Source organism: Eulemur rufifrons, chromosome 16, assembly GCF_041146395.1.
Source record: "Eulemur rufifrons isolate Redbay chromosome 16, OSU_ERuf_1, whole genome shotgun sequence".
NCBI classification, from domain to species: Eukaryota; Metazoa; Chordata; class Mammalia; order Primates; family Lemuridae; genus Eulemur; species Eulemur rufifrons.
In genome coordinates this window covers 31,035,758-31,062,076 of record NC_090998.1, presented here as the reverse complement: position 1 = coordinate 31,062,076, position 26,319 = coordinate 31,035,758, and the positions used below count along the sequence as shown (strand labels likewise).

Below are 26,319 nucleotides of genomic sequence, written 5' to 3'. Positions count from 1 at the left end.
TTTGGCCTGTAGCGTTACCTTAGTTGTGATGCAAGCAGCTTACTACCTCATATTGTACATTGAGTTGGCTTCCTGTATTTATGGTACTTACTTAGCTTATGTAAGAAGTGTGAGATCCCCTTTTGGAAAAAATATATAAAGTTTTTAATTTATGTATTTATTTTTAACAGCCTTCCCACTGAAAAGAAAAGAAATATTTTAAAGAAAAGTATTTGCAGTATGAGTGAAAGCTACAGACTTGTGGAAAAATACTGACAGTTATAACCAAATTTAAACAGTGATTGTCTAGGGAAAAGTGGGGGTGGGTTTTATGGGAATTCTCTGTACTGTCTCTACTGTTTTTGCTTTCCTGAAACTATTCTAAAATTAAAGTTTATTTAAAAAAAAAAAAACTGTGGGTGATTAGAGGTGGTTTTTATTCACCTGCTTACCTGTAGTTTCCAGATTTTCCTTAATGAATATCATTTTTATTTTAAAACCCACACTAGCTTAAAAGAATAAGGTTTTGTATATGCCTCCCATAGTACTAATCAGTAACTTTTAAGTGCTTACTCCATGCCCAGGTCTAGGCTTGATACTTAGGGCTTGCTACTTAGGCAAGTTATAGTACAGAAGATAATGTGACATTTCATTGCATTAGCAAACTTGTATTGCTTTGAAAAACGAATGTGATACAGACTCTACTGAGATGTTACCAGTGGGGGCGGGGCGGGGGGGAAGGATATGGGCAGATTGAAAGAACATTCCCAAGTATTCTAAAGGGAGAGGTTATTTTAGGCTGTGAGGGGCTGTATGGAGTAGAAAGCCTGATGACATGGTTGTAATACTTTATTCAGAGTTCTTTAAGCCTGTAGACCATTAACTTAGCTAGTTTATCCCCAGAGAGAGAATCTTTCTCATAACCTGACTTCTGTTACAGGCATTTTGGGTTGCATTTGGGGCTTAGTGCACGTTGAAGTTGCCCAGCTATCTTTTCTGAATGTATTAAGCCTTACTAGAAAAAAGTAGAAGCTGAATTCTAAGTTGTTAACAACCTGGTAAATGTAGATACTTGACGATTTAGAAGAGTGCAAACATACCAGCTCTGGGTAAGACAGCCAAACCGAAACAACTCCAGCGAGGGATACTGTTTCCTTTGACAGATTCTATTTCTTTTTATTAAAATTCTTTCTTTACAGATGATAAAAAGCACTAATTTACAAAATGAAATTAGGACATCATCATCTTTCTTGTTCAAGAAGCATTCTTATTAAAAGGTAGCTTCATATGCTTCTAAGAAGCTAATTAGTTGCTGCCTGGCTTATCATGCTGAGAGACAGCTGTGATTCATGGGTATTTACCCATCGCAACAGGATTTTCTAATGCTATTTGGATATGAAATTATTTATACTTCTGACTCAAGCCTTTAAAAGGGCTTCCAGCAGTTTTTGAAAGCCAGCTTCTGCAGTCAAGAGCGTTTTGTGCTATTTAGGTGGTGAATCAGCTTGGCAGCATGGTGGTGCCTGAGGTGTAGTTTTCTGGTGAAGCTCCTCAAGCCAAGCATGATAATAGTTTTCATTGATGTAGGTCTTATAATTCCATGAAAAATTTTCTAAGAAATTGAACTTCTTTACAATATTAGGAAATAGCACCAACATGGATCTTTGTGATTACATTTAATAAGCTGTTAACAGGAACTTGTACTGCTACATTCCTTAAGTTAATTTCAATTCATGAGTCTGGTATGGACTGTTAGGAATTTGTTTTTTCTTTATCAGACATTGTATTTGGTTAGTGGTTGGAATAGGGGAGAAATCAGAAGCTCTTCATGGAACTCTCTTAAACTTTAAATATCATTCATTACATCCACTCTTTAATTTTGAGAATCTCATATCAACATCTTTGGGTTATAATGCCAGAGCAAAAATGGTAGCCTCGATATGTTGTCTGTCTTTACAACAGATTTTAGGTAAATAATGGGGAGTTCTTGCTCATTTATTTGAATGTTCCTGTGGTGTATTTAAATCTAGGGTTGAGTTTTACAAGCACATAATAGTGATTTAAAACAGACCCTAGAATTAAGCAGTTTTACTTAACTGTTTGTCATTAGAACAGTGAGCTTTGTCTAGGGACAAAATTCCATTTGTTTCGCCAAAGTGGAAAGGAGATTTTGGGGTGACATAGCCTTTCAAAAGTGGGCTTCCCATTTAGAAATCTATAAATTATGGTTTCTATAGGTTGCTTTTATTAATAGCAAGGTGAGTTAACAGGGCCTGGTCTTAACAAATGCATAATTGGGCAGATGTGAGCGTGGATCCTACTACTTTTCCAGTTTCATAAAGCAGTTTTATGGGCTTAAACTTGTCTAGCTCAAAAATTATGCAATTAACTATATTCGGTTCTCATTTTTCTTACTGATTGGTCCAAGCTCTTTAACATGACACCTGGTGGTAGTAAGTCACATGGCAGGCAGTAGGGGCAGGAAAGAGAAGATTCTTCTGCTCCTAAAAGTTTATATGTACTAACTAAAGTAATAGAGCCAAAAATAAAATGTTTCTGAGACATTTCCGAAGGATCGTGTTCCAAACAGAGGCATGGCACTCGTTCCTTAAATGGCACAGTGCTAAGGTTAGAGGACCCGAATCTGTGAGACCCACTTTGGCATTAACTTGCTGTGTGTCTTTCTGAAAATTTCTTTGTATTTGTCCCTGGGGCTGGGTTTCTTTACCCTTTCATAGGGGGTAATAAATTATATCTGTCCTGCCTATCTATTGATGGAATGATTTTACATGATAAGATAAAATGATAACATAGAAAGACTTTAGAAATAACATGGTATGCAAAGGTAAGGTAGATGTTTGTTGGTCATCTACCTTCTCAGTTTCCCCCTCAGTCCCTTAAATATTGGATTTTTTCAGGATTCTGTTCTAGGCATTCTTCCAGTATTCCATTTCTGACTGGTCTTATCCATTCCCATAGTTGCAAGTTAATGTGCATCATTCACATAGAGCCACCTTTGAGCTCCAGATGTTTGTGTAACTAACTCCCAAGCCCTACCAGGCTCAGTCTTAGTTCAAAGCCATATTTAAAGAAATAGAGTCCAGTGACTAAAAGTAGTTGGAAAGCAGTGCTACTCTTAACTTGTGTCTCTTGAAGCATATACTAGCATGTAGGTTATAACTCAGAACTGTTTCCTAAGATCTCTGTAACCTCCACCTCCCCAGTTAGGGCCGAATCCCTTTGTTACAGGCTCCCATTTTCTCCAGACTCACCCTAAGCCTTTCACTCACAACCCTTTCCACTCTTTTTGTCATTTGAGCTTCTCCCCTCAAACCAGAGAATTTGCCCATGTTTCTCTTTTCCCCACCCTTTTTGGCCTAGCTTGATAAGAGCTCAAGAACTAGGCTGCCAAAGACCAAATTCTCCTTGAGGATGAGGGAGGAAAGAGGTTAGTTGTTCTGGCAAAGACTTTATTGGGTAGGGGGAAAGAGGGAGAGTGGGAACACACACATGTAAACAATCTATATTCCCAGCACACTTAGGAAGCCTCTGCTTATTCTCTTCTTGTATATTTCACAAAGCACCTCTGACTCAATCCATAACTTGACCTTATTATCTTCCATTCAAACTTGCTTTTCCCTCCAGTATTCCATATCTTCGTACAAAGTGCCCATCATGCTCCTAGTTGCTTATTCTAGACATCTGAACATCATCCTCTCCTCACCCCTTGCATCCTGTTCAAATTCTCCTTAGCCTAGATACTGAATACATAATTCTTGAATCTCTCCATTTTGCTCAGATCTATTGCTGCCACTGTACTTGGTGTTCCCATGCAATCAATTTTCTATACTCCAACCAGAGTGATTCTTTAAAAACGTGAACGTGAACATGAACATGTGCCTTTTTCTCTTTTATTCTATTCAAAGGCTTCTGAGTACCAAGTCCTTAATTTGGCCTCTAAGATCTGGTTGGTTCCTGCCCATCTCTCTAAAAATAACCTTCCTCAGCAGGTTGCATTTCTTCCTGCCTCAGGGCCCTTGTCTAAGCTGGTCTGATTGTCTAGAGTATCTCCCAACTCCCACCCTGCCATGCATTCCTTTTCCCAGCCTAGATCTTGCTTACTCATTCACCAGATCTCAGCCTAAATAGGACTCCTTCATGTAAGGCCCCTCTGACTCAGGCTGAGCCAGTCCCTTTGCTATAGCTCAGGCTCCCACACTTCCCTTTTTGTGAGACCCATCACCCTTGGCCGGCAGACCCCAAGCTCCATGAGGACAGACAGCATGTCTGTTTCTTTTTTTTTTTTTTTGAGACAGAGTCTCACTCTGTTGCCCGGGCTAAAGTGCCGTGGCGTCAGCCTAGCTCACAGCAACCTCAAACTCCTGGGCTCAAGCAATCCTCTTGCCTCGGCCTCCCAGAGTGCTAGGATTACAGGCATGAGCCACCACGCCCGGCCGCATATCTCTTTCTTATAGTCTCTGCCTTCAAAGTGCTTAGCACAGTGCTCAGCTCAGATCCAGTATTCAGCAAATACTCTGATTAATGGATGCTGCTTTCATGACTTGGGCTACGCTCTTTGTCACTCCCATCTCATCTCCATGCATATTCTGTCTCTTACTTTCTATGTATCTCCTGAGAAAACCGCATGTCATTTTATATTTTTTAGCTCATGTTATTCTGTGCAGAATTGTCTGTGCAATCTCTGTTTGCTACCATCTAATCATTGTCAGCATCACAAATTAGAACCCAGTGTATAGCTTTATTATGACCCTTACCATGTGATTTAGATGTTATTTATCTGATTGCATGTTTTTGTGAGTGGGATTTGTGTGTAGCTTTATTCATAGCAGGAAGCCTATTTTGTTTATTTATATGCATCCTTATAATCCCAGCACTTACCACATTTTGAACTGAATCAAAAGAGATGAGATGCCTAACTAAAGATGATAATAACAATAATGATTGCGGATATTGACTACCCTATGTATGGTAGGCACAATTTTAAGTGCTTTACTCTGTTACCTCATTGAATCCTCTTAACCCCCATGAAGGAGTTACTTTTATTCTTCCCATTTTTTAGATGAGGAACTGGAGACCCAGAAAGGTTAAGTAAGTTGTCCAAACTTAACCAGCTGGTAAGTGGCAAGATTGGAATTGAAACCCACTAGTTCTAGAGCCTACCCTTATCTATGATGATCAGTCAGTATAGTCTGTGCCTTCAAAATTGGGTTTTGAATCTCACTGTCTGGTGTAAGTTCTGATTCTTCCACTTACTCATCATGTGACCTGGAGTAAAGTCCTTCTCTGCAAAATGGAGATAATTACATGCCCTTTATAGGGATGTTCTGAGGATTAAATTAGATAATCAGTCCATGTAAAATACCTACTAGACTTTATGCAGTGGTACCAGTGATAAGTCAGTGTGAGCGCTCATTGGACAGAAGGTCTTTTAGGATTCTTTCCAGCCCTAAATCCAGTGACTGTCTTTCTTCAGTTCTTTCCCTTTGTTATTACCTGTTACATTTCAAAACTCTGCTATTTATTTTAAATAATCAAGCTTTATGAGGGCCTGAGGACATCTCTGCATTCCCTATCAAGTCAAAATCTATGGGTTTTGTGACAAGCATGTGTTGCCTAAAACCATAGTCCTGATTTCCCATGCTCAATTCTGTGGGTGAGGTGGCTGAATAAAGATCTCTGGCTAAAGAGAGCAAATGAATTCCTGTTTACAGCCACACCAAGGCAGAAAAAGAAATCCAAATAATAAATTACAGTTTGATTTTTGAAAGTTTCAGATGTTCTAATAGTAAAAGAACTAAAAGGAATCTACAATTAACTTGTCAACATTTGCAGGAAATGTTTCTTCTTTCCGAGTTGGATGAAGGGCATTTTAGGATGGTCTGTGCAATTAAATTGATTAGCAGTCAGAGGGAAATTTCAGCTGCTTAGGTGATGATTTAATTGTAAAGATTACTCATACTGTGTCTACTAACACATGCTTACTATTCTGTGAATCTCATAAAATCTTAAGATGATTTTCATCATCTCCATATGTTGACAGGCACTACAGTAGCAAACAGAGATGGTGGAAATTACTATGTGTAGTTCTGAGACTTAATGGTTTGATTTATATGCAAATTTAATAACTACTTACCAGTTGTATGCAACAATATAGTGAATTTTCCAGAAGTAAATATGTATTACTTAAATCTTGTCTATCTGTCCATTTGTTCAGAGATGGAACAAGGCAAATAAAAATAGAGCAAGATATAATCGCAGACTACTATGGCATCAGGAGGGAGTTGACTTTCCAGAGTAACTACCGTGAAGTCCAAAACACTGGGTAGAGATGGGCCTCTCTGTCTATATAAGGAGAAAAATGAAAGAAAGCTCTGATTTATGTTGGTCATCAACAAACAAAAATCAGTTATAGGAAAGCATAACTATTGCAGCTACTGAGACTGTAGATAATGTCTCCTGATGTATGGATGTGATAAATAGCACCTTCAACAGCCCTTGTGCAGAAACACGGCAGCAGGTTTCTTAGTGCTGATTTCTTCAACATAAACCATTTTTTACCATCATAAAGATCAATTTGTTAAAAGAAATTCTGTATGGATCTACTGTGCAACTGTTTGATGTTCTTAATCAAATAATAGATTTATAGTATCTATAGTTATTAATGTAAAATTATTAAATTTTCCAAGGCAATCTTTTTTTTTCACTGAGGTTTTGGCAAGTGTTGATTAGATACTGGTTTTAGGTTAAATAATCAGACATACCTGGAAATTGGAAGTATTACAGGGAAGTGACATTTTCTTTATGAAATCATTTTGAATTGTCTCAAAGTTCTCTACCATAGAACTTTAGTTTTTAAAATATGCGATAAGCCTCAAGATCACCTCTGGAAGATTTTTAAAAGTTCTGTCCCCTACCTCTGTGGTTTCCTACTTAGTAGGTCTAGGGTGGGTGAAGCAAGGGCAACTTTATTTAAAGAAAAAAGTCACATAAGTGATTCTGCCAGAAGTTAGTAGAACTACTGCCATAGAGAATGTTACATTAATTTCAGATAGAAAAAAATTTAAAGCTAATATAACCAAATGTAGCTTAGCCATGCAGTTATTTTATTCTGAAAATGTACAGCTAGCCAATCGAATAAGGTGACTTAATACATGGATTTCTTACTAGCAAACCAATGAAAAGTTTTGGTGCATCTACTGTAAATGATGCCTTTGAGTGGTTAATATGTATTCTGTGATAATTTTTATTCTCACTGTCGTCTGGTTAGATTTCCATATAGACTAAAAATATTTCAGTAATCATATTCTATCTGGAGAGTATTTTTATCTTTTTTGTCCTTAAGAAATTATAAAGCATACTAATATGCATTCTAACATTAGGTTAGGTCCTTAGAGGTACTTCCTTTTGTAGGTTGTCAAGTTATAATATGAAATATAATACTCAGAGATTGGAATCTCACATATTTCTTTACTTGTCTGCAGTAGCCCCCAATTAGTTATGAACAAAACCTTAAATGTGTGATAAACCTTTGTTTAAAGTAGAAAACCAAGCCCATAGATGTATGTGTCTATCTTAATCTAGTATTAATATTTATAACAACAATAGAAATCTTAAGTGTCTCATGCTTGCTTCTCATTGTTTCTTTGTAGGCATTGCTTCTATGACAGTGCCCGTGTACATCGCGGAGGTCTCACCACCCAATTTAAGAGGCCGATTAGTCACCATTAATACCCTGTTCATCACAGGAGGGCAGTTCTTTGCAAGTGTTGTTGATGGAGCCTTCAGTTATCTCCAAAAGGATGGATGGAGGTTTGTAAATAGTTCTTACATTAAGTTTTTCAAAGAAATCATTTGGGGGAATGGGAGAAAAATTGAGAAATCATAGGCAAAATATAATTGGGTATTTTGAATCATTATAGCTAATTTATAAGTGGGTGGGATTCAGCAAAATTGGAAGTGGACAAGAAACTGATATTTATTTTAATGATAGACAGGGAACCTACCATGAAGAATTGATATTTGCAGGATTTTTTAGCATTTAGGTGACATTTCTCACACTGTATGCAATCTTTTTGCAATATTTGTTTGAAAATGAATGCAGTGATAAATATGCATGGAGTTCTTGAATTCTATCAGTGATTGACAAGCTGTTTATGAACTGCAGATAAAACTAACATCCTTTTTGGATTTAGGAAGCTACATTCTGATCTGAAAGAAAACCAGGCTTCAAAGATATAGATTTAGCTTTATGAAAAGATACATGTAAATTTAAAATATACAATTTACTTCTTGATCATTATTTGGCTTCTGTTGAATCAGAAGAAATGAGAAAAATGGTTTTAAAACTGCTTTAAGATACATTCAAGTGGACTGTTATAAAAAGAAATCTTATGGTAAAGCTTAAAGATATTATGGGCTCTGGATTTTGATATCTTCATAATTTTCAAAACAACAGGTTCATGTAACTGTTCAGGGAAATTTTATTAACAGGCACTAAAGGTTACACAGTACTGTCTAACTTGTTTGCTTGCCACCGTTTTTTTAGAAAAAATATTTATTCAGCATCTACTGTGTAGGTACTAGAGATAGAATATTGACAGGATGAACTCCAGTCCTTGCTTGCATGGCTCATACAGTGTTGAAGTTACTCCTTAACCATTGAAGAAGAGTTTGATGTGATGTGAACATGGGGAATTAAACCTCTATGTAGGAAGCACAATAACGGTTTAGGAAGAGCCATTAAAGACTTAACCTGGTGAAGTTTTAATTAAAAGTCATGTGAGAAAACTCTTTGAAGCCAGCAAGTGCCTGCATTTGTCAGGACCATTAAAGAGAGAAGACAGTTGTTAGAGGTGGTAGCTCTGTCTGCAGATGTTGCTAAGCTGCCTTTCCACTTACGAAGGAATCAGTCTCTGCCAAAGTGAGGAATTACTGGAAAATTGAAGAAGCAGGAAATTTCATTTTTCTTTTCTGCTTGGTAGATGAACAGCAAGAGGAAGATGATAACTGTTATCAGCATAATCTGGCATTTTGATTTTTCTTGGAAACTCAGTGGAAGTCAGTTAATCTTCACATGTCTTTGAGAAGATCTAAATCATCTATTTACATTTTGTTAAAAATTTTATTAATGTGACTAATATACATATATATAAATCTATATTACGTAGAGTGCACAAGCCATGTTTTTCACTTAATTATAGTAACTTAAATATCTCTTTTCAGTACTGGTCAGGAAAGAAAGATCATACAGTAATGAAAATAAATTTATGAATGCGGTGTACCTGTGTAAAAGTGGGAGTGTTGGGATGGGCCTTAAACCCCTTTTCAGAGGCAGACAGACCTGGATTCAGATCTGTTTTCTATCCCTCATTAGCTGTGAACCTCAGACAAGGCATTTAGCCCCTCTGAGCTTCACTTTAAAGTGGGACTAAAAATACTTAGAAGATTCTTGTGGAATCTAAAGTAATTACATATGTAAAGTGTTTAAGCCCAATACATGGCACGTGGCAGATCCATCATTTACCATTTTGATGAACAAATAGAGGATGGGTGATACAGTAGGTAAGTTGTAAGGGAGATTGAAGGAAAATCATCATTCTGTGGCCTCTGTTTTCTTTATTGGCAAGGTTGGGCCGTGGAGGTGGTAGGGCAGAGGCCTAGATAAGAAAAAAATGAATGTGCATAGTTGCTGTGGGAAGCATAAGAAGGAAAAGACTAGAGACAACAAATGATTTCCAAGTAACCTTGGGATCTGAGCTGACGTTGGAGATATATATTTGCAGTAAAGCCAGTTAGCATGTTTGTGTGTGTTTTTCCGGCAATACCAGAGAGCCCAAGTTTGAAAAAATAAAAGTATGGGAAAACTAACTTGGGCTGGTATTTAGACCAGAGCCTTTAGAACCAGGTTACTTTGAACCTGCTTTATTGTTTGCATGAATATGCATTTAATTATGTATACATGCAAACATGTTTCCTTTTTTTTAAAGGTGAATTTTCTCTGTGTTATTGTCTTCTGTTATTTAGTATCCTTAGCAGTGTGTTTATCTTCTCTAAACCTGGGCTACTAAGAGAGTGCGGTTATCCGCAAATAAAGATTGAAGTGCTGTTTCAGCATTAACCTTAGACTCTGGAATTGTCGGCAGTTACAACTTATTCATAATTACAACAGATAATTTGTTACTTTTATGGCAGTATGTTTCAAAAATCCTAAGGAAAAGGTGGTTTTAAGTATTTCATATACAATTTCTTTGTCATACTCTTAGTTTTATATACCTTAAAGTTAGATGTCCCCTATCTTCTAAGAGTTGGAATGTTTCCTTTTATTTCCCTTTTGACTTGTATTGCTTCTGACCCTCTACTTCAAGTTATTAACACCGAATTTTACACAACATACCTTAGTGTCCCAGATTTATATAAGCTTGCATTATGGTGATGAATTTTAGAGTCTGGTAGCAAGTACCATTTGATCCTAACAAAAATCTTGAGAGTTTGGTGGAGCTAGTATTATTCCCATTTTGCAGATTAAAAAACTAACTCTCAGAAAAGTTAAATATTTGCCTGACACCACATAGCTAATACTTGGCATATTAGAGCTGAGTCTTCTTACCCAAAATCTAACCACTTTCGTCCTTCTGGTTTTGCTGGTAAGAGTTTATCATCTAAAAGCCATAATTATTGATAATTTTACATTATTGATTGGACTAGGACATATGGAAGATGAAATTGTTAGAAAAATTTCTTAGGTTTTGAAGTTGAAAGACTATATCTCCCCTTTTGTGCCAGATGGGTCAAAGTTTCTGTCCTACTGTTGTTTGAATGTCAGAGAAATAAATTGTTTTCTGCTGAACAACTGGAAAATTAGTTTTTCTGGAAGAAAAAATTGCCAGTAGAAGATTGAACATTGGTATTTTCCTGGCACTCCAGTGTCACAGTACATTCTGTACTGGGAAGGACACCATCTGGCTTCATGAGGAAAAGGGAAATAGGATTTTGAAAATACTGTTAAAGATTTGATTTCTTTAAAAAAACTGCTTTATTGAGATATAATTCACATACCATTCAATTCATCCATTTAAACTGTACAATTAAATTGCTCTTGGTGTGTTCACAGGGCTGTGCAACCATCATCATCATCAAATTTAGAACATTTTCATTACCCCCAAGGGAAACCTTGCACTCCTCAGCCGTCACCCTCAAACCTCCCAATCCTTCCCAGATCTCCGCAAACATTAATCTACTTTTTGTTTGTCTGGATTTGTGTATTCTGGGTATTTTATTTATCAATATGTGGTCCTTTATGACTGGCTTTCACTTAGTATGTTTTCGGGTTTCCTCCATATTGTAGCATGTGTCATTACTTCATTTCTTTTTTTATGGGCAAATAATAATGTGGATATACACATTTTGTTTATTCATTTATCAGTTGATGGACATTGCTTCCATTTTTGGGCTATTGCAAATAATACTACTATGAACATTCACGTACAAGTTTTAGGCTAACCGTGTTTTCACTTCTCTGCAGTATATACCTAGGAGTGAAATCGCTAGGTCATATGGTAACTGTATTTAGCTTTTTGAGGGCCTGCCAGACTGTTTCCAAAGTGACTGTACTATTTTACATTCCTACCAGTAATATATGAGGGTTCCAGTTTTTCTACTCGTGGTGAACACTTGTTATTATCTGTCTTTTTGATTGTAGTCATCCTAGTGGATATGGAGTAGCATCTCATTGTGGTTTCAATTTGCTTTTCTCTAATGACTAATGGTGTTGAGGAAGGTTTGATTTTTACCTAATATATTATAGTGCTTATAAAGATGGCAGAGATATTTTGGTAGTTGATGTCAGTGATAAAGTTCTATCACTGTTCGCCCTTTCCTTTGCTAATGTTTTTATATCTTACTGAACATAGATTTGCCACTACGCTGCAAGCAAACAAAGGTTTTCTTTTTTTAATTGCTGAATTAAATCCTGGCTTATAGGAAACCCTCAATAAATATATAGTAAGTGAATTTAACAGCCACAAAAATGATCTGTTTAAAACACTTTAGCATGCCACTGCTAAAATGCTGCAAGGCTCACCATATACTGTAGGAAAAAAATCAAGCATTTAATCATGACTTGTGATATCCAATCCATGCCAGCTTTTTTAGATTTTTGTAACTGGTATTGCCTTTCCCCGTCTCTCCCTTTATGTAACACTCATGTTTATGCACCAGCCACACCTTGCTTTGTCCTGTTTCTCTCTCTTTTTTTCCCCTCCTGCTCTCTTTGTCCATAATGTCTTTGTCCCCTGTCCTGGGTTACTGGTCCAACTCCTGTTCATCCTTTGAATCTCTGCTTATGTATCTTATGATACCTTGTCTGTTTTGTTCTTTCATAATACTTCGTACAAAGCTTCACTTTTATACATACCATATTATTTTGAACTAGTTGTTTATTTGTCTGTCTCCTCTAATTCATTGTGGAGCTCCTAAATGTCATTGACCTTGTACTCATTTTTAGATATAGGAAAGGGCCTAGAAGATAGTAAGTACTCAGTAAATGTTTATTGAATTGAGCTGAAATTGATTGGGCTCCAGGGAAGGGACTCTTAACCAAAGTAAAAAGATATTGATTGTAAACCAAAATACCAATTCATTAATTTATACTGAGGGATATATATACTTCATAGATAGCTGAAAAATTAAATTATTAATTATAAGTGTTTCTTACTGAGCATAAAAATAAGGAAAAGATAATTTAGTTTCTGAGCCCATGAAAATCTCTCTCGTTTAAGAGAATATACCTTGCTGAACACCAGGACACTTTTGTCCTTCTCTTTTGGATAGTGCTAGTTTTCAAATGAGTGTGTCTCAGTTTACAAGTATATTGCCATCATATGATTTATATTAATAAGGATAAGATATATACAGAAGTGCTAAATTCTTGTTTATGCTGATTTTTATTTCTTTTATTCTTAGATTTAACTTTTTAAGACTAGGCTTATCTTATTCTGCCTAATCAATGTGCGACTATTTGGTTAAATGTCTAAATTGTGCTAGCAACATGTGTTTCATATGTTGCTTCATTTACTGTATGTGATAAAGGTTTTGAATGAGAAATACAAAATATTAGTGCTAGCAACATCTATATGAGACACTTTTCTGGAGGATCCTGAGGCTAACTCATGCACAATGTGAGATTTCTGAGCTTTGAAGAATTACTGGGACTCAGGTGGACAGAGGTGGAAATGGGGGTGGAGTGTAGACCAGGATAGGGTAGGATCAGGAGGTGTGGTTTGAGACTTCAGTGATGATGTACATGACAGGTTGGAGCCAGAGTCTAGAGGTCTGTGAATTCTAGTCTGAGGGTTTTGAACTTTTATCTTCAGGGAAAGGGAAGCTCTTATTGTTGAGCAGGGCATACCATAATAGTAAAAGATGAATACGACAGTGTTGCCCAGAATTTATTGGGACTCTTGGCTCTTGGGTGGATTCAGGGAATCTATTTATGAGGCTGCTGCTAGAATACATGTGTGAGGGTTATACTTCTGGAGTTATCAGTTAGTATAGAAATGATTCAGGTATTCATTCAAAAAAAAAGCTTTTTATTGGCACCTGCATACTACTATTGTGTTTGGTACTAGAGATAGAAAGATAGATGAGAAATGTTCCTGTCCTCAAACATCTCAAAGTCTAATGAAGGAGAGAGACTTTTAATTAGCATGTTAATTAGATGATGGATGTATTGTTATAGAAGCTCCTAAGAGCAGTGAATAATAGCCTCACACGAGAAAGACATTTGTGCTTTCTTTAGGAATAAAGGAGTTCCAGGCACAGTGAGAGAGAGAGAAATACCAGGTGAAGTATAATTTTCAAAGCCCATTTGGTCTGAAAGAGCCAGTCATGTTTGGGCAAAAGTGAGAAGTTAGAATAACTAGGAGCTATGATGATCATCTGGGAGTTTGGGGGTAAAATGGGAAGGCTGGTCTTCGGTGGGTGTGGATAGAAGTTGAAATCCTTTTCTCTCTCTTTAATAACACAAGTTTGGGTCTCAGAAAATAATTTTTTAAAAATATCAATATTACTTTTGGATGAAAAAATTGATGAATCTCCCTCCCTCCAAATATTTTACAATTTTAAAAGCCATGTCAATAAGATGCTTCTCAGAATGATATTTGAAAGGGGGTGCTATTTCTAAACAAATTTATGCTGGGGAAATTGTTCTTATAATTTAGTGTTAAGTGGTACCTGGCTTCATACAAAATATAGAATCTGGAACAGTTCCTGTCTTAAAAATCTGTACAGTGGCCATTTCAAGAAGGATGGATTTGGATAGCATGCATTAATTGGAAGTTAACAACTTGAGTACAAGTAAAATATCTTAATGCTGAAGATACTTGTAATCATGTTATTGACAGAATTAAGATATAGGACTGTTTATTGTAAAGATGTTATAGTGTGGTGGGAAGAGTAGGCTCAAGACTTGCTTTCACAGCATAAGAATTTATCTAAGCCTTAATATTCTCACATAGCTGATGCTCCATTAATCATACGGTGTTACTGTGAAGATCGAATGAGCTAATGTCTTTGAGCATACCTACAAACTCTTAAGTGCTAGTAGGTATTGTTTGCTGCTATCTTCAGAGGACTTTATGTTTAATCTCTGTATCCTGCATCTAATCTAAAGCTGGCACTAAAGATTGCCCTCATCTTCATCTGATTTTTCCAATAAAAAGCAAACATGGTTTAGTAATGACAGAGCAGTTTGTATAAGACTAACTCCCCTGAAGATGACCATTATAAACCATGGGCAGAATGTAAAAAAAAAAAAAGACCAGAGCATGGAGGACTTTTAGGGTAATGAAAATACTCTGTGTTATATTATAATGGTACATGTCATTATACATTTGTCCAAACCCATAGACTATAAAGCACCAAGAACGAACCCTGATGTAAACTCTGGACTCTGGGTGACAGTGATATGCTGATGTAGGTTCATGAGTTGTAACAATGGGGGATATTGATAATGAGAGAGGTTATGCATGTGTGAGGCAGGAGATATATGGGATATCTTTGTACCTCCCCCTCAATTTTTTGATGACAGTAACAAAAAAGTTGGGTCCAGTAAATGGAATTATACATTTGTGAAATTGTGCAGAGTATCTTTAGGCAAACTGGTAAGTGAAAGATTCACATTTTCATCCCTAGAACAACTACTAGACTATATTACAAAAAGAAACAGCTAAGGAGCCATTATGAGAATTAAAATTGAATACATAAAATAATTTGGATAAGCTGAGTAAATGAAAGGAAGTAAGACCATAGATAGGCTGTGAAAGTAAAAGGATGGGAAAAGATATACTATGTAAAAGTATAAGAAAGCTGGTGCGGTTGTATTAATAATCTCACACGTTATTGAGCTGGGGGATTGGAGGAAGATGGCTAACTAGAGACATTGGTTGCCAGATCATCTCTGAAAGAAGGAAAAGTTTGAGATTAAAAAAAGCAAAAACAAAAGCATAGATCAGGTGTAATTCTGAGGGAAAAATGCAAGAACTTGCCAGAGGTTCCACGGGAAGAAGTTCCAGAGCAGAATGAGAAGAAGCAAGATATCAGCAGAGATCAACCTGTGAGAAACTTGGAGCCTAGTGGAAAGAGTAGGTGGGGGTTTTGTTTCTGCTTCCCTTACACCTCTACAAGTCAGCAGGCCCTAACGAATCCAAAAGCTGCTGCCTCCAGTGAACTGGGAGCTTCTAGATACAAGAAGCTCAACGAACACCTGGGAGATTCATTGCAAAGAGGGAATCTCTAAGACATAGAGTCGTCAGACTGGCCAAAGTCAACATGGAGGAGGAAATCGTGCAGGCTATGAGGCAAAAACATCAAGTAACTTACAAAGGAAAACCCATCAGGCTAACTGGAGACCTCACAGTGGAGACTTTACATGGCAAGGCAGAAGGGTTTGGGGCCCCATCTTCAGTCTTCTTAAACAGAACAACAGCCAGCCTACAATTTTGTATCCCACAAAACTTAAGTTTCATATATGAAGGAGAAATATAGACTTTTCCCAAGAAGCAAACACTGAGAGAATTTGTCATGACCAGACCTGCCCTGCAGGTATTAATAGTACTCAGTACTGCGTTATATATGGATCAGCAAATAGACACCCACCAATGTAAAAACCACCTCAGCTCATATAAATCAATAGCACAAGAGGGAAAACAAAGCAATAAGGTACTACCCAACAGTATGAACAGAATAGCATCCCACATATCAATTCTGTCACTCAATGTTAATGGTTTAAATGCTCCACTCAATAGACACAGACTGGCTGAATGGATGAAAAAATACAACCTCAGCATCTGCTGTCTCCAGGAAACACATCTAACCCACAGGGACTCATGCATACTCAAAGTGAAGGGATGGAAAAAAATATTCCATGCAAATGGAAACCAAAAGTGAACAGGTGTAGCCATTCTCATATCAGATAAAATTGACTGTAAATCAACGATGATAAAGAAAGGCGTACATGGTCATTATATAATGGTAAAGGGAGCAATTCAACAAGAAGACATAACAATCCTAAATGTATATGCATCTAACACAGGAGTTCCCAGATTCATAAAGCAAATTCTATTAGACCTAAGCAAAGAGACAAAAAGTAGCATGGTAATTGCTGGGGACTTTAATATCCCACTGAAAGAGCTGGACAGATCATCAAAGCAGAAAATCAATAAAGAAACACCGGCCTTAAATGGGACTCTACAACAAATGGACCTAACAGACATCTTCAGAATATTCCACCTAAAAACTACTTTATGTACATTCTTCTTATCAGCACATGAGACATTCTCCAAGATTGATCATACCTTAGGCCACAAAACCTGTCTCAACAAATTCAAAAATATTGAAATTATATCATGTATCTTTTCAGACCACCATGGAATAAAACTAGAAATCAACTCCAAGAAAAACACTCAGATCTACACAATGTCATGGAAATTAAATGACCTGCTGTTGAATGATTATTGGGTCAATAATGAAATTAAGATGGAAAGCAAAAGATTCCTCGAGCTGAATGACAAAGGAGACAGAAGCTTTCAAAATCGGTGGAATTCAGCAAAAGTCATCCTAAGGGGGAAATTTGTAGCCTTAAATGCCTGTATCAGAAAGACAGAAAGAACACAAATCAACAACTGAATTTCACATCTCAAGGAACTTGAAAAGGAAGAGCATACCAAAACCAAAGCCAGCAAAAGAAAAGAAATAACAAAGGTCAGAGCAGAACCAAATGAAATGGAAACTAAAAAAGCAATACAGAAGATCAATGAAATAAAGAGTTGGTTCTTTGAAAAGATAAACAAAATTAATAGACCTCTTTCTAGATTAACCAGGAGTAGAAGAGAATGGACTCAAATAAACTCAGTCAGAAATGAAAAAGAAGATATTATACCTGATACCAGAGAAATACAAAGTGTCATTCATGAATACTATGAAAATCTCTACGCACATAAATAGAGGTAAAGACCAAATTCCTGGAAACACACAACATCCCAAGACTCAGGAAGAAATAGGACTCTTGAGCAAGCCAGTAATGATCAGGGAAATCAAAGCAGTAACAAAAAAAGCTTCCTACAAAAAACAGCCCTGGACCAGCAGAATTCTACTTGAACTACAAATAAGAGCTGGTACCCATGCTGCACAAACTATTCCACCATGTGGAGAAGGAGGAGATCCTCCCCAACTCATTCTATGAAGTCCGTATCACCTTGCTACCAAAGCCAGGAAAGGACACAGCAAAAAAGAAAATGCCAGACGAATATCCCTTAATAACATAGATGCAAAAATCCTCAATACAATGCTAGCAAACCTAATTCAACAGCACATCAAAAAAATCATCCACCATGACCAAGTGAGCTTCATGCCAGGGATGCAATCCCAGGGATGCAAGGATGGTTCAACATACATGAATCAAGAAATGTTATTCAGCATGTAAACAGAAGCAAAAACAAAAGCCATATGATCATCTCAATAGATGCAAAAAAAGTGTTCAGCAAAATCCCGTGCTCTTTCATGATAAAAACTCTGAATATTCAAATAGGGAAGGAACATATCTCAAAATTATAAAATCCATATATGACAAAGCCACAGCAAACATCATACTGAATGGGGAAAAGTTGAAAACATTCCCCCTAAGTACTGGAAAAAGACAAGGTTGACTCTGTCAACACTTCTATTCAACACAGTACTGAAAGTCCTAGCCAGAGCAATCAGACAATAGATAGAAATAAAGGGTATCCAAATTAGGAAAGAGGAGGTCCAACTATTGCTTTTCAGTGATGATATGATCTCATATCTACAAAATCCCAAAGACTCCACAGAGAGACTCCTGGAATTGATATATAAATTCTGCAAAGTCTCAGATTACAAAATCAATATACAAAGATCAGTAGCATTTCTGTATACCAGTAAAGTCAAGCTGAGGGTCAAATAAAAGACTCAATACCACTCAAAATTGCTACAAAGAGAATAAAATACTTAGAAATATACTTACCCAAGGTGGTGAAAGAGCTCTATAAGGAGAGCTGCAAAACACTGATAAAAGAAATTGCAGGTGACGCCAAAAAATGGAAAAACATGTCATGCTCATGGATTGATGGAATCAACATTTTTAATATATCCATAATACCCACAGTGATTTACTATTCAACCCCATCCCCATCAAAATGCCAACATATTTCAAAGATTTACAAAAAGTAATTATACGCTTTGTTTGGAACCAGAAAAAGAACTCAAATAGCCAAAGCAATCTTAAGCAAAAAGAACAAATCTAGAGGCATTAGATTGGTAGATTTCAAACTATCTACAAGGCTATAATCACTAAATCAGCATGGTGCTGGTACAAAAATGGAGACATAGATCTGTGGAACAGAACAGAGAACCAGATATAAAATCATCTACCTACAACCAACTGATCTTTGACAAAGCAGACAACAGCATACACTGGGGAAAAGAAGTCCTATAAATGGTGCTGGGAAAATTGAATAACCTCATGCAGAAGAATGCAACAGGATCCCTGTCTCTTACCACTCACAAAAATTAATTCAACATGGATAAAAGACATAAATGTAAAGTATGAAACCGTAAAAATTCTAGAAGAAAATGTAGGAGAAACTATTATAGATATTGGCCTAGGCAAAGAAATTATGACTAAGACCCCAAATGCAATTACAGCAACAACAAAAACAAATAATTGGGACTTGATGAAATTAAAGAGCTTCTGCACAGCTAAGAAAATAATCAACAGAACAAATAGACAACCTACAGAATGGGAGAAAATATTCACAAACTATACATCCAATAAAGAGCTCATATCCAGAAGCTTCAAAGAAATCAAACAAAATAGCAAGAAAAAAACAACTAATTAAAAAGTGGGCAAAAGATATGAATAGAAGCTTTTCAAAAGAATCTAGACAAATGGCCAAAAAACAGGAAAATATGCTTAATGTCACTATTCAGGGAAATGCAAATTATTATTTTTTTTTCTATTTTTTAATTTTTTTGTTTCAGCATATTATGGGGGTACAAATGTTTAGGTTACATATATTGCCTTTGCCCCACCTGACTCAGAGCTTCAAGCATGTCCATCCCCCAGATGGTGCACACTGCATCCATTTGGTGTGAGTATATCCATCCTCTCTCTGCCCCATCTACCCAACACCTGATGAATGTTACTACCATATGTGCAAATAAGTGTTAATCAGTTAATCGATTTAATGGTGAGTGCATGTGGTGTTTGGTTTTTCATTCTTGTGATACTTCACTTGGTATAATGGGCTCCAGCTTTATCCAGGATAATATAAGAGGTGCTAGATCACTATTGGTTTTTGTGGCTAAGTAGAACATATTTTATTAATCCATTCATGTATTGATGGGCACTTGGGTTGTTTCCACATCTTTGCAGTTGTGAATTGTGCTGCTATAAACATTCTGGTGCAGATGTCTTTTTTATAGAATGCCTTTTTTTTCTTTGGGTAGATGCCCAGTAATGCAATCGCTGGATCAAATGGTAGCTCTACTTTTAGCTCTTTGAGGTATCTCCATGTTACTTTCCACAGAGTTTGTACTAGTTTGCAGTCTCACCAGCGGTGTATGAGTGTTCCTACCTCTTCTCATCCACGCCAACATTTATTGTTTTGGGACTTTTTGATAAAAGCCATTCTCACTGGAGTTAAGTGATATCTCATTGTGGTTTTGATTTTCATTTCTCTGATGATTAGAGATGTTGAGCATTTTTTCATATATTTGTTGGCCATTAGTCTATCTTCTTTTGAAAAGTTTCTGTTCATGTCCTTTGCCCACTCACTTTTTAATAGGGTTGTTAGATTTTTTTCTTGCTGATTTTCCTGAGTTCTTTATAGATTCTAGTTATCAGCCCTTTATCACGTGTGTAGCATGTGAATATTTTCTCCCATTCTGTAGGGTGTCTGTTTGCTCTCATGATAGTTTCCTAGGCTGTGCAATTTAAAACCATAAGGAGCTATCACTTTACCCCTGGCAGAATGGCTATTATAAAAAAGTGCAAAAACAATAGATGCTGGCATGGGCACAGAAAGAATGAATGCTTCCATGCTATTTGTAGCAGTGCAAATTAGTACAAACTCTATGGAAAACTGTATGAAGATTTCTCAAAGAACTAAAAGTAGACCTACCATTCGATTTAGCAATCCCATTAGTGAGTATCTACCCAGAGGAAAAGAAGTCATTTTATCAAAGATACCTGCACTTATATGTTTATTTCAGCACAATTCATAATTGTGAAGATGTGTAATCAACCCAAATGCCCATCTGTTCATGAGTGGATGAACAAAATGTGTGTGTGTGTGGGGGGGGGTGTGTATGTATATAGATAGTACTACTCAGCCATAAAAAAAAAAATGAATTAATATTAATGTCTTTGGGGTAATTTGGATTGAACTGGATGGGTACATATGAGCACAGAAGTAAAAGTCATTGGAAATCAAGAAGTGGGGAGTGGGAAGGAAGTGAAAGGCAAAACCTACCTAACAGCTATAATGAAGACTATTCAGGTGATGGACACGCTTATAGTCCTGACTTAAGAATTATAAAAGGTATCCATGTAATAAAAACATATATACCCCCTTAATATTTTGAAATAAAAATGAAAATTTATTGAGCTGTATATTTATGTGTACTTTAATAAAATGTTGGAAACTTATATAAAGCCACAGAATAGCCAACACATTCTCTAAGGAAAAGTGTCAAAAATTGCTTCTATTCAATATGAAGACTTATAGAATTTTAATAATTAATAAAGTGCTGTTACTGAAACAATGAAGAAATAAGGAAACAGAGATTTAATAAAGAGTTTTAATATTTAAAAAATCACACAAAGTAGACTTAAATGCAAGCAGTATAATCAGACATAAGAATATTTTATAATGATAAAAGCCAATTTAACAGAAATAATAATGATAAAAAGGTATATTTTATCTAATAGAGCTTCAAAATGCTAAAGAAAAAATTGGCAGGTGGCAGTTACTCAGCAGCATAAATGTACTTAATGCTGCAGAATTCTATACTTAAAAATGCTTAAAATACTAAAATTTTATTTGTATTTCACCACAGTAAAAAATATTAGGACTATAGGTAAAAACAGACAAATCTCAGCTCATATTTGGAGAATTTTAAACTCTCTTCTTAACAAGTGATGGAACAACTTAAATAAAGAATTAAGGGTATAGAAAAACTATACAGCACAATTAAGTGCCTTGTCAAAATTGATATTTGTAGACTGGTAAACTTATTTAAGTGAAATATACACATTCTTTTTCAAGTTCACATCAGACATTTTCTAGAATTGACCATATCCTGGGCATAAAATAAGTGTTAATATATTTTTAATAAAAAAAAATGAAAGATTATAGAATATGTCCTCTGGCCACAACAGAATTAAATTAGAAATCAATAACAATATGATAGCCAGAAAAGCTCCAAATATTTGGAAATTAAAACAGTATGTTTTAAATGACCCATGGGGCTAAGGAGGAATGAGAAGGAAAATTGGAAAATAGTTAATTGAAAGAAAATGCAGTATAAAAATTTGTGAAATGCAGCTACAGCAGGCTTACATGAAAATATATAGCTTTAAAATGATAATCTTAGAGAAGGAGAAAGGTTTAAAGTCACTGATCTAAGTTTCATGTTAAGAAGCTAGAAATATATGAACAAATTAAAGAAAACAAGGACTGAAATAATAAAGGTAACAGCAGAAGCCAATGTAATAAGAAGATAATAAAGTTTATTTGAAAAGATTAATAAAATTTATAAACTGATCATGACTGATTAAACTGATTAAAAAAGATAAAGTACAAATTATCAATAGCAGGAATAAAAGAGGGCAGGCATATCATGTCTATGGATGTTGTAGGGGTAATGATGGAATACTGGGAACACATTTTGGCAATAAATTTAGCAACTTAGATGGGAGGGACATGTTGCTTAACAACCACAACTTACCAAAAGTGGACACAAGAAAAAAATGAAAAATCCATGTATCCCTATATTTGTTAAATAAGCCGAATCATTATTAATAACCTACTTGCAAAGCAAACTCCAGACCCAGATAGTTTCACTAGTGTATTCTAGAAAATATTTAAGGAAGAAATAGCATCTAGCTTAAACAAAAGCTTTAAAAAAATAGAGGAGGAAGGAACATTTACCAACTGGATTTTTGAAGCTAGCATCACTCTAATGTAATAGCCTATGTTGTTATAAGAAAAGAAAATTCTAGACTAATTTCATGAACACAAACTAGAGTATTCTTAACAATTTAGTAAAACCAAACCCATCAGTATGTAACAGGGGAATACATCATGACAAAGTCAGTTTTCTCAGGAAATCAGGTTGGTTTAGCAATGGTAATTAATCTGTTCAATTCACCAAATTGAAATTATTCAGTGGAGGAAAACCTACATGATCATCTCAGTAGTTACAGAGGAAATCTTTGACAGAATAGCACTCATTTATGATAAAACCTTTCAGCAACTGGAATAGAAGAATACTTCTTCAACTCAGTGAAGGACATCTACACACACAAAAAATCTACAGCCAGCTTTACTCAGTGAAGGACGATGCTTTTCCTTATGATTATTTGCAAGGCAAAGATACTTATTATCACCACTTACATTCATTCAAATAGACAAATTGATTCTAAAATTTTTATGGAAAATCAAAACATCTAAATCGCCCAAACTGTCTTGAAGAACAAAGTTGGAGGATTCATTGTCTGATTTCAAGACTTATTACAACACTAATCAAGACAGTCTGATAAGGATAGATAAATCAGTGAAATAGAAGGAACAACAACATGAATGAATTTTGAAAACGTGCTGATTGAACGAAGCTAGACCCAGAAGAGTACATTCTCCATCATTCCATATGATACTCATCAATGTGCAAAATGATCTGTGGGGACAGAAATTCTATCAGTGGTTGTATGTTGCAGTGGGAATTGACTAGAAAAGGAGTATAAGGGAACAACTTTCTAGAATGATGGAAACGCTCTGTTTCTTGATTGGGATGCTGGTTACAAACGTGTATGTATTTTCTCAAAACTCATAGAATGGTTACATCTTAGATGTCTGCATTTTGTTGTTTTACCTAAAAAAAAAAAATTGATTTCAACCTTACATTGGCTTTTTCCATTATTTTCCTTTTCTGCATTGGCCAGTAAGTAATTTAAATGTTATTTCTGCCATGAAGCCTTTTCTGATAGCTTCTGTTGAAATAACTCTTCTGTTCTTCCTCCTACACTGTGCCTGAACCCTCATCATAGCAATTAAATAATCCTCTTTTGTCTGATGATTACTAGGGTATAGGCTCCTTGAAGCAATGGATGTCTGTTGATCATTACTGTATCTCCATAATCCCTAGCCCAGAGGTTTTCATGGAAGATTTTCAGAGTTTGAAAAAAATAAAAAGGGGATATATATATATATATATATATATATATATGTTAAGGGGTGTGGGGGGTGTGTGTGTGTTATTTTCAGCGATAATACTGTGAATTTTGTCTAGGTTTTAATTTATTTTGCCATATAGTTTAAAACTACCTAGTATCTGTGAAAAATGCCACGTTCATTGGTTTAAACGCTATCAGATCTTATTCTGTCAGAACATTTTGCGGCTTCTATAATCACAACACTCTAACCTTAAGCAATGTAGATAGAGTTAATATTTTGTTATGCTTATTTGTCAATGATTTTTTTTCTTTAAAGTTTACACAGAATCTCTAGGTAACACAGAAGTTGCTCATTTGCTGATCATGTATCATGTACCCCTTTTTTTTTGAGATGGGGTTCCTATGTTGCCCCACTGGCTTCCAACTCCTGGGCTCAAGGGATCCTCCCACCGCAGCCTCCTGAGTAGCCGGGATTACAGGCGTGAGTCACTGCCCTGGCTTTACCTACATTTAACTTGAAAGATTCCAACTTTGACACATTGATTTTTTTTTTTCCCTTATGTACTTCGAGCCCAACCATCTCATGTTTATTCTCTAGCTGCCATCAGATTGTCAGGTATATCAGTCATCAGTGTTGATGTTCTACCTGGTCCTTGGTGGCAGAGGAAAGTTAACTTACCAGGCTAGGATCTCAATTTGACAGTGTTTTCTTATTTTATCTGTTAAAATGGAGTTGTGAGGCATGAACTAAAATTTAAGAATATATTATCAAGTAAGTTGCTATAACATAACTATAGCAGGTGGCTAAATTCAATGGTATCTTTTTGCATGTAAGATTTTTGCATTAAGTAGAAACGTTATGTAAATCATAATTTATGTTTGGTAACTGTTTTACGTATATATCTTGTTATTACTATATAATGATGACCATTTCTTTTGTAAACCCAAAGATAGAGCTCTTTCAGTAAACACATCACTCATATGATTATTAATTAAGTATATGAGAAGTATTTGAAAAAACTCAAATCGGTAGGAATGTTGAACAACATAGTTCAGTAGCTCTGGATGTAGGGCTGAGGGAACAGTGTTCTTGGATGTAGTTGAGGGAGTTTGGGTCATGCCTATTTAAGGGGAAGATGTTTCACTATTCTGTTTATCATTGGAAAGTTCCAGTCTAAGGGGATGTTTTCAGATTTACATAGCACTGTACCATCTCTGCGTAAGTTTATTCCTGATGCTCAGTGATTTGGTTTGTGCTTGGCATTGAACATACATTCAGGAAATGTTTGCTGGGTAAACAACTGAGTAACAGCTCAGAGAAATCACAAGGAAATTCAGCCTTAGCTTTCCAAGCAAGCATAATAAATCTTCATTAGGTAACATTTTCAAATAATCTACTGATTTTAATCACTAACCTCTTTTATTTTCAGTAAACGATTTCAGTAAAAAAATATTCAGAGTTTATTTCATAGTTACATGTGAAAGGATGCCAATTTGAAGCTGTAGACTTTTAAAAAATAAAGCATCTTAATATTTATGATATTCCTGTAATTTATTTGAGCTATTCAATATTGTCTAACATGGACATGATTTGTTAATCAGTAGCAAATGGGTAAAAACAGAATGTAAGCTAGAAGACAGGATGGAAATAAAATAATTGGAATTACAAATTTAGTTTTATCACTTGAGTTTTTTTCAGTTTAAGACAGTATTGGATGTTAGAAAAGAATATTGCTAGAAAGCCTCATTGTACTCAGACTAAGTTTCAGAGATTGTCACTGAGCCAATCTTAGTGTTTGAAAGAAATGTCAAGATTTTCTGTAACAAAAAAAAATAAGGTGATGATTTTGTTTGGAAACAGTTTTGACAACATGAGGTTGGGAAATCAGTAAGGAAATGATTATTGAACTGTACCATAATGCTCTTGTGGCCTGTTAGGAGGAGAATTGGCTAAATGACTATGGTGTCTGAAAACCTTGACTGTACATCTCAAAGTGAGAAGTGTCTTCCTTTAGTAGAATTCAGTTCCACAAGAGCTATAAAAGCAATTGCATACAATTTGTTTTAAATAGAACAGATTATAATAAAGTTCCTTTAGCTATGATAGTTTTTCTGTTACAGCTTGCCTTACAGTTAAAACCATCGATCATAGAGATCTTCTAGTGTAAGGCACCAGCAACCTTTTCATGTCATTTGGGAATTTAAAGAATAACAAGAACAGAGGGGAGAAGAGAAATAAACAGAATGTGAATACAGGATACAATTCTTCACTCCTGCACAGTTCCCTTTGGGAGGAGTGACACTTGGCGGGGGCCGGGGGAGGCCTTTGGGAGGTAGAGACTGAAAAATAAAGT

General features: G+C 35.8%; 1 protein-coding gene across 1 annotated transcript in view; it reads left to right on the top strand.

Moving 5' to 3' along the window:
• SLC2A13 (solute carrier family 2 member 13) overlaps positions 1–26,319 on the top strand; it is a 336,502-nt gene that overhangs the window by 54,935 nt on the left and 255,248 nt on the right. The window contains exon 2 of the mRNA XM_069490901.1: positions 7,650–7,809. Within this exon, the coding sequence (XP_069347002.1) occupies positions 7,650–7,809 (160 nt within the window). The remainder of the gene's footprint in view (positions 1–7,649; positions 7,810–26,319) is intronic.